Consider the following 10,000-nt stretch of genomic DNA (forward strand, 5'->3'; position numbering starts at 1 on the left):
ATCTTCCCAGTGTTAATGGTGGTCACTGCCCTCTTCTCTTAGGCCGGAGCACATACAGCTGAGCATGCCTGGCGGGCACCCTGGACAAAACGTGCCTTGCCTGCCGTCAATTCCTTCGCTAATGTAATGGAAATAATATAGGCTAACTGTCTCTCACACCTGTGTTCTATTGTTGGGATGGTATTTACTGTGAGGACGAGGGCAGCAAGGTTTTCCTTGAGTTTGTCAGGTTAACACTAACAGCCATGAGGGGTCATGAGAGTAAAGAAAAATGTTATATCTTTGCACTCGATCAAATTTCAGGACCCTCCTTTCATGACTTTTCCTAGATATGTGCGTTCTACCACCCAGTAAAGCTATTTTGCAGTTTTTCTGTGTAGAAAACAGGCTAATTTACAAGCGGCCAACTAGTGGTTGTTGTGTGTAAATAGCAGCTTGAGCATTGTAAAGAGGGGGTCATTTGACCCCTGAGGCGGCTCTTTTAGTAGTAGCTGTTCGAGTGTTAAGCCTATGTGCACCGGTCTCCTGTGTTGTCCATAGAGTATGGTTAAACTTCCATCTGTTTACGACAGTTTGTCTATTTGATATGCTACAACATAATCGTGATCAGGTCGACCCAATAATATCTAATGTTCACATGCATCGTTAACAACGGGAGCCGAGTCACCGGCTTCAGCTTTTGCCTCGAGCAATCGGTTGTAACTTGAGAGCACGGTACAGTTGCATTCTGGGTACAGTAGCATTCTGGGTAATCTTAATGGAATCTAGGATCCCATACGATGTCACACAGGGATGAGCAAAATCATTATCAATCATTATTTTAAAGTTATTTTTTCTGAGTGGGGCAGTCCCACTCATATTTTTCATCTTTATTGACAGATACAGTAGAGATTTAGACAGGAAGGATGGGTGAGAGAGAGAGGAGGGATGACATGCAGGATATGTCCCCGGACGGAATCGAACCGGGGACCCTGCGGTTACATGGTCAACGCTTAACCCGCTACGCCTCCTAAGCGCCCCTATCAATCATTATTAACCATATCTTTTGGCGTCAGGTATAACGTATGTTATAATGTTAACTTGTTTTAGTTGGTCATGTGACCACTTGTATAGGGAGTCCACTGCATCCTATCCATAACTGTAATAATAATAATAATAAAAATAGCATTCATTCATTTATTACGTCGTTACAATGTGAGTGAACTTTGAATGCAGTCGGCCCTACTAGTTTATTATATAAGTCCTACACTTTTATGATAAGGCTGCATTGAGGCTCCACTGAGACTAGACGGGATTGACAATGAAGTTGCTGGATGATGATGAAATAACATGAAATATCGTGGCCATAGCGAAATAAATCGTTTGGTATATTTATAACAGCTAGGCAGATTAACAGTTACTCATAAATTAAAGAAAGAAAGAAAGAAAAAGGATTTACACAGAATTGGAGTGAATTATATATACAGATATCCTAATAGGGCAATGATTAAATGTGAGAACATAATAAATGATGATCAATAAATATGATGTAGGCTGTCCATTAAGGTTACAGCACTTCTATCTATAATATATATTATGTGCTTTACATATTATGTCACATATTATGTGATTTGATAGAAGCAGGTTGCAGTGGCATAGTCACATATTATGTGCCTTGGTTTGTTTAGCCTTGGTTGACTAGCGGGCATCGTTTCATAAGATGAATAATGTTCTGTGTCCGTATTGCTCTGTTGCTGGCGTTGGTTTGCTGGCTGAGGGATGAGGTGCGTTCCCTTGTTCTTCCTGGTAACCCAGTGTGTGTGTGTATACTTGATCATCAGAGACCCGCCCAGGGCTGCCAAGGGGCCGCCTGCGGCTCACACGCTCTCCTCGCCTTCTAGATGAGAGCTGAGCGCGTTCTGTATGCCGACAGAGCAACATAGCGAGAAGTAGGAAGTACACATTTGATTGGCTTAGCTACACAAGCTACAGTACAACCACTGAAATGAACCAGCCAGTGGTGTACTCTACGCGATACGCAGGACTACGCCGTATGCCTTTCCCACTAGGAAAGGCCAAGGATTTCCGTATACCCACTTAAAAATGTGCGAGGATACGTAACGGCGTTTTGTGACAGAACTTTCACACTTTCATTCATAAAATTCACCCTGTCTGTGTTACGAAGCACTTGACTTTTGGACCATTGGGACTGACTATAGCGTCATATACCATCAACGGGGGGAAATGCGACATGATGTAAAAATGCAGCACTATCATGCACAGATCAGCATTATAACATGTAATGTTAGATATATAACGTTAGACAGGGAGCGCAGATTCATTTTTATGGCGTTCCGAAATGAACGATATGAGGCTGGGAGGGGAAAATCGCAGTATACCCACTAGAAAAAACTAGACTACACCACTGGAATCAGCGATGTTAGACTTCAATGTGTCCGTTATTTGACAGTCATTGAGTGACACGGGGGTCGGTGGCATTGATGGAAGTAGATTAATGGCCTCATCACAGAAACACATGCATTGGAAATAAGATGACACTAAAACAGTGCAGGGGGGGGGTCATACATACTGTAGCGAACGGAGACTTGGTGAGTGTAACTCGCCCCATGCGGGAATCGAACCCCGATCTCCCGCATAACCGACGACCGCGCTAACCATTAGACCAAGAGAGTTAACTCCCTTGGAGGAGCTGTTAACGGGGCCTCATACAGGATCGTTACACTATCCTCACCGTTCGGGAGAGCGTGCCCTCACGCTTCACTATGTCAAGTCCCTCACGTGGACACGCCTCTCCGATGGCCTTCCTTCCATCCCAACTTTCAGACACCAGTGTAGCGAACGGAGACTTGGTGAGTGTAACTCGCCCCATGCGGGAATCGAACCCCGATCTCCCGCATAACCGACGACCGCGCTAACCATTAGACCAAGAGAGTTAACTCCCTTGGAGGAGCTGTTAACGGGGCCTCATACAGGATCGTTACAATACTTATGTTAAGTCTTACAATGTATTATGACAGGGGCGGCTGTGGCGCAGGTGGTAGAGTCGGCGTCTAATGATCGCAAGGTTGGCAGATCAGCGGTTCGAGCCCTGACTGGCCACATGTCGAAGTGTCCTGGGGCAAGACACTGAACCCCAAATTGCTCCCAATGAGCAGGCCAGCGCCTTGCCTGGTAGCTTGCCGCCATTGGTGTGTGAATGAGAGGCCGTTGTAAAGCGCTTTGCAATAAGGCGCTATATAAGTCAGTCCATTTATGACAGAATTATAATACATCTACCTGTTGACTTCACTGAAAGGTGTATCACACACTTGGCGAGCCGAGCGTGCCTTTACTGTTGCTGCACCCAAACTGTGGAACTCCCTTCCACCAGCCATCCGATGCTCAGATACGCTCAGCACATTCAAGACCAGACTCAAGACCCATCTGTTCAGACTCGTCTTCATACAGCATGGCCTGGGTCCTGACTGACACTGTCCCCCATAGCCGCCTTTTGTTTGTTGTCGTTTATTGTCTTGCTTCTCTTCTTTTTTTTCTCTCTTTTTTTTCTTCTTTTTTTCTGTACGGAAAGGCGCTTGTAAATAAAATCTATTATGATTATGAATTTATGATTATTATGATTATTGTGATTACAGTTCCTGTTTTTCTACAGAGAGTATTTATGGGCTGCAGAGGTATTTGGTCTGTGGCTGATTTCACCCAAAGTGACTGACCCGAGTTCAGCTCTCCAGAGAAATGAGGTCAGGGAAAGTAAAAGAAATACATTAATATTCACACCGCACATACACACAGACACACGCACACGCACACACTCACATTTAATCCGTGCAGTTCCTGCGTGTGCCATGCAGTGTATGTTTGTGTGTGTGTGTGTGTGTATGTGTGTATGTGCATGTATATGAAGTACCTGTGTATGTGTGCGTGTGTGTATGTGTGTATGAAGTACCTGTGTGTGTGTATGTGTGTATGTGTATGTGTGTATGAAGTACCTGTGTGTGTGTGTATGTGTGAGTGTGTGTGTGTGTGTGTATGAAGTACCTGTGTATGTGTGCGTGTGTGTGTGTGTGTGTGCGTGTGTATGAAGTACCTGTGTGTGTGTGAGTGTGTGTGTGCGTGTGTATGAAGTACCTGTGTGTGTGTGTGTGTGTGTGTGTATGAAGTACCTGTGTGTGTGTGTGTGTGTGTGTGTGTGTGTGTGAAGTACCTGTGTATGTGTGTGTGTGTGTGTGTATGTGTGTATGAAGTACCTGTGTATGTGTGTGTGTGTGTATGTGTGTGTGTGTGTATGAAGTACCTGTGTGTGTGTGTGTGTGTGTGTGTATGAAGTACCTGTGTGTGTATGAAGTACCTGTGTGTGTGTGTGTGTGTGTGTGTGTGTGTGTGAAGTACCTGTGTGTGTGTTTGCGGCAGCCTTCGCCAGGCTGTACTTGCGGAGCCTCCTCTGGTGGGTCTTGCCGTTGTAGTGGATCTGGGCCTGGGCTGAGGAGTTGAGCTGGATGTTACACACCTCACACAGCGTCACGCTCCCGTGTCGACGCTCCCGCTTGGGCTTACTCTCCCCCCGCAGCGACCGCTCCTCCTCCACCTCCTCCTGCTGGCCACTAGGGGGCAGGCCACCCTCCAGAAGGCCTGGGCTCTTGGGTCGCTTCATCCCTGAGAGAAAGGTCAAAGGTCACGGTTGAGTGCTACGTGCTAGAGACCTCAGTCTGAGCTAAGACATTGACTTATGCTACGCTAAAGGTCAAGGTTGATTGTCTTGAGACTTTTCATGGAAATTGAGGCTAAGACCCATCATGTATCATTAGCAATCCTTTGAGAAGTACAATGTGTTATTACCACATCATGTCAGTACTCCTCCACATGCAAGTTGTTCTACTTCTGTCAATATGTTGCTCATTATAGAGTTTGCATCTGGTTTAGACAATGAAGTGCTTTTGGCCCCCCTAGTACTTCTGAAGCATTCTGTTTTGGGTGTTCTCCGTGCTTCCACCGGGGGGCGACAATGCACTATTCAACATTAAGAGGAAGTACAAGAGCACAAACAACCTCTCTCCATAATTTCAGGCTTTATGTACCTTTCTCCCATAAACTGGACTGCTTTAGTAAACACACAGATACGTGTTAGTTTACATAAGCCGTTCAATTCATATCCCTGGGAAGGATATATATTGTTCTTTGACCAAATGAATCAGACTTCGTAATGTGATTAAAGATGACCCATTCAAAGGCTTCTTTAAATGTCACTTGCATTAAGTCTGATGAAATAATCTCTAGCCAACGTCAGAACATAACCATACTGAGCCAAGATACGAGCCTGATAAGAATCTGGTTTCAGCCGGTTTTCATTTCTAATATCAGATAACCAAGATTATTCCTCAGGGACACAAAATCAGGAATAGCTTTCCTTTAAAAGCATTCAGTACCTGTAATAGGCCTCTGATTAGAAAAGATTGGCAGCTGGGTAAAATGTGCACTTAATCACTAACGTCACAATGTCATCTTGGAATAATTGAATTATTTGCTTTCATGTATGTTGCTATTGAAATGATCATGATCTCATTTAAATGATAACGATTTAGTCACTGTGTTTGTAGTCTTCAGTTTAGTCAATGTTTTTGCTTTTTCGAGACGCATAAAACAAGCAGCAGGCTATTGATTTTATTTGACAAAATGAACAAAAACAAAACAAACATTTGGACCATTGTGTTTACATGGCTGAGACAAAGACAATGATTGTCTGATCTTCCAAGAGTGAATGGTGGTCATCATCTGGGAAAACAAATAATGAAATTGCTATGGTTTAGAAGGCACTAAATGAATGTTAACTCAACTTTTGCAAGAAAAAAAACCTAACACATTGAAAATGCTAGTACACTCATCTCCAGGGCGGCTGTGGCGCAGGAGGTAGAGCCGCCGTCTAATGATCGCAAGGTTGGCAGATCGGCGGTTCGAGCCCCAGCTGGCCACATGTCGAACCCCATAGAACCCCCAATTGCTCCCAGTGAGCGGGTCGGCGCCTTACATGGTAGCTTGCCGCCATTGGTGTGTGAATGGGTGAATAAGAGGACGTTGTAAAACGCTTTGGATAAAGGTGCTATATAAGTGCAGTCCATTTACCACCTGAAACTAGACCCCCTGATGCAGGTCCGGAAGGGCCGTGTCGAGGCAGGTGTCCACTGCAACCTGCTTCTATCAAATCAGTTGACTTGCTGTTTAGACCAGCGGTCGGTGCAATCAACAATAGCATAACGATCGACCATTTTGCAACAAATACCTTTGATACCGTGGGAACAAAAACAATTGAATCACATCTGTACTGTCAAGCAGCTCAATCACTCGTCATTATTACCAGATATTATGGTGGAAAGACAAACTGCCGTCTGGTCTGAGCACCAGGTTCGCAAAAAACTCTTCTCTGAAGAACTACCACTTCACAGCAGACAGGTTTGGAAAGCTAAACCAGCAACAGCTGGGGGCCATTTTGGTTAGGAGGTTTGGCAACGTGGCCTGTGCCTGTCAGTGTTGTCCACCTGCGCGGGCAGCGGGCAGCGGATAGTGCCCGGTAGTGAGCAAACACAGAGCGCTAAAGTGGGATCAGATGTTGGCAATGGAGAAAGCCAGCTGTGCCACCTGGAGCTGGCAAGTCACCACGCTACCACCAGTCATGCACGCACGCACCCACGCACGCAAGCATGCGCACACACACACACACACACACACACACACACACACACACGCACGCACACACCCACGCAAGCAAGCACGCACGCACGCAAGCACACTGAACTGACACACCCACACTCACTCACGCACACACGCACGCACGCCACTCTGCATTCTGTATTTCCTTTGAGGTTGTTAGTTCTAGGAGGCCACCAATCTCTGGCTGATCTCCTGATGACAGCGATGGAGAGTCCACGGCGGCTGGAGCTCTGAGTAGAAACACTAACGGTTTACAGCCAAGCAAGACCGTGGACTGACCCTGGTTTCACCCTCACAACCACAGGACTTCAATACATCCCTGTGTGAGGCGCTAGGCCGCGCAATACATCCTGTTCTACGTAGGTCCCTGGTCCTTTACATCTATACCCCTAACCCTCTCCCCTAACCGTGCCACCCCCCTCCCCCCCCTGGACATTGCTGCATTAATTGTTCCCCGTTCGTTAACTCTGTGTTCTATGTGCTCATGTTATCTATATCTGTTGCTTGTTGTTTCTGTGTTTTCAGTTTTTTTCCCATATTGTCAGCGTCTTTGAGCCCCAGAAAAGCGCTATATAAAAACAATGATTTATTATTATTATTAATATTATGCCTTAGTACACGGGACACTAATGGGTGTATTCTGTAGTCAACGCACACACGCACACACGCACACACGCACACAAACACACTAAGGACACACAGGCTGTACAAAACACATACTCTAAAAAAAAACACGGTACTGTTCACAACGCGTGCTGTAAAAAAAACTCCACTAATAATCAATAAAAATAAAAAGCATAGCTGATGTTACAGCTGTCACTGTTCTACCCAGCCTAACCCCGCGGGTGGCCTCGTGTTTCTGTACACCAGCCCTCATCAGCAGTCTGGGGTGGGGGAACATAGTAAAACCATGATGCAGCGTGTAAGACAGGCACTTAAACGCTGGCTGTAAAGGAAGATGGTTTATGTCATCGCTCATCGCTCACTTTGCTTGACCCTCGTAAAAGAGACTGACAGAATGCCTTTCTCAGATCAGGTGGCACGGCCTGGGGGGACCGGAGCCGTTGGAGGTGAAGTACGTGTACGTGTTAGTTTGTGCGTGTGTTTGTGTGTGTGTGTGTGTGTGTGTGTGTGTGTGTGTGTGTGTGTGTGTATGTGTGTGTGTGTGTGTGTGTGTGTGTGTGTGTGTGTGTGTGTGTGTGTGTGTGTGTGTGTGTGTGTGTGTAGGCCAGCCTATAGGCTACAAGGGTATCTATACAAATAGTACATGTGTGCATTTATATTTTATGTGTGTCTGGGAGGTCATCAGCCAGATGAACAGAACTGACTGCCTGACTGGGTCATATCAGTTTATCCAAGCCTGGGGTTGGTGGAGCAATGTTCATGAGGAGACTCTGGAAATAGATACTAACCTGACATTATCAATTTCAGCTAACCGGACCTATAGAATGCGTGAAAACCACACCCTAATCCTCATCGGTGAGGTTTCCCGTGAAACTGAAACAGTATACGTACCCACTTGTTAACGGTGTTCCGACAACTAGGCCTATAGATACACACAGGAAAGCCATCGTTTACAACCTGCAACAGCTGCATGTCATGTAATCATCATCCTTGTCAAACCTAAACGGGCCCGTCTATCCGGCGGGCCAATAAAACACGCGCGTCTTTCATCTGAGATTACGCTATACACGATGACAAAAGAAAACATCGGAGGAAAAAAAAGAGAAACAAAGTTGCAGCAGGACACCACCCGGTCTCACCCGGCCGGGCGCCCTATATCAAAATACAGTCATCTTTCACTGCTTCCGACAGCTGCATGCCACCGCGCTTGTCAACGGCTCGCATGCGGTTCCCCCCTCACCCTCTCAGACGGGGGGCATTCGAAGAAGGCGATTAGCGGCTTGGGTGAGCAGCGGCGGTTGGTGGTTACGCCAGCGACGGAACCCGGTCGGTCTGGGCGGGAGGGATAAAATTAAAACAAGCTGAGAGCTGACGGGCAGTTTCCAAGACTGGCATCTTGTTCTGCCCGGTACTGGGGAAATGTACTGGGGAAATGTACAGGCTCTCTGGCTCTCTGGCTCTCTGGCTCTCTCTCTCTCTCTCTCTGGCTCTCTCTCTCTCTCTCTGGCTCTCTGGCTCTCTCTCTCTCTCTCTCTCTCTCTCTCTCTCTCTCTCTCTCTCTCTCTCTCTCTCTCTCTCTCTCTCTCTCTCTCTCTCTCTCTCTCTCTCTCTCCCCCCCCACCTGCTCTCTCCATCTGGTTGATGGACAGAGTGAGTGTGTCGCTTCTATATGAGGGAGGGGGGGCGGGGAGGGGGGGGTCGTTTATCAATGAGGTCTGACACATGAGGGCTTGGCATTTGTGGATCATAAAATAGTTATTGTGTGATTTTAATTTGAACAAGGGTTAGACTACTTAACTATCTGGCTGTAGTTAGTAGGCTAAATGTACCTGTCACAACAGACCTGCTGTCGCTGTCACATGGCTACAGTAGTAGTTTTCCCCTCTACCGTGTCCCACCCCAAGACTTCTACTGCCCCCCCCCCACCCTGTACTGTTTCTCTGTTTCTCCAGTGTCTATACAAAAAGTCGATCATAGAGACTGCCAATGGCCCCGGGCCTGAGCTGGATTACTCTTCCTGCTACAACTGGTGGATTGATGATTCACTTGCTTAGTCAAATGTATTGATTGTAAGTCGCTTTGGAATAAGGCGTCTGCTAAATGCCAAAAATGGAAATGTAAAAATGTAGTTACAGCTTGACCTTTAACATCGGCCTTCATGTAAAAAAAAAAAAAGTACAGAATCTATTGGCCTTTCTCTATCTAATATAAATAATTCATACCATATCCCACATATAAAGTCTATTCAGAGCAGAGTTAGTGAGGTGGGTGTAATGGCACTTTACCGATGAAACCTTTACTTCCTGGAAAAGCCCTGCCGTGTGTCCTAGATGGATACAGAGAGGGCTAATCCAGGGGGGTATTCCATCAACGTCGCTCAAGGAAAATCCAGGCTTATTTAGACAAGTTTCGCAAGATTTACCAAAAAATATCCAGGCTTTTTTTTTGTTTTTTTTGTTGATTTTATCCCCTTTTTCACCCAATTTGGTAGCCAATTGAACCCAACCTAGCATCCAATTATCCCCTGCCTATTGCGAAGGATCCGCCCAGAGGAGGCCGCCAGGCAGACTAGCTGACTGGCTCCTCGAGCCCAGCACCTGTTATTCCGGCACCCCGGGGGCGCTGTTGCGCGACGGATCCTTGTCCGGAACTACTCCTATACCTCCCTCGGGAGCGG

At 46.3% G+C, this 10,000-nt stretch overlaps 1 protein-coding gene across 1 annotated transcript in view; it reads right to left on the bottom strand.

Moving 5' to 3' along the window:
• Positions 1-4,648, bottom strand: part of LOC308167507 (zinc finger protein 385C-like) — a gene marked incomplete at both ends in the record, with an annotated part of 38,569 nt that extends 33,921 nt beyond the window's left edge. The window contains one exon of the mRNA XM_080541924.1: positions 4,387-4,648. Within this exon, the coding sequence (XP_080398050.1) occupies positions 4,387-4,648 (262 nt within the window). The remainder of the gene's footprint in view (positions 1-4,386) is intronic.
• Positions 4,649-10,000: the final 5,352 nt, after the last annotated feature.

This window comes from Nansenia antarctica, assembly GCF_963989245.1.
Source record: "Nansenia antarctica genome assembly, chromosome: 11".
Classification (NCBI taxonomy): Eukaryota; Metazoa; Chordata; class Actinopteri; order Argentiniformes; family Microstomatidae; genus Nansenia; species Nansenia antarctica.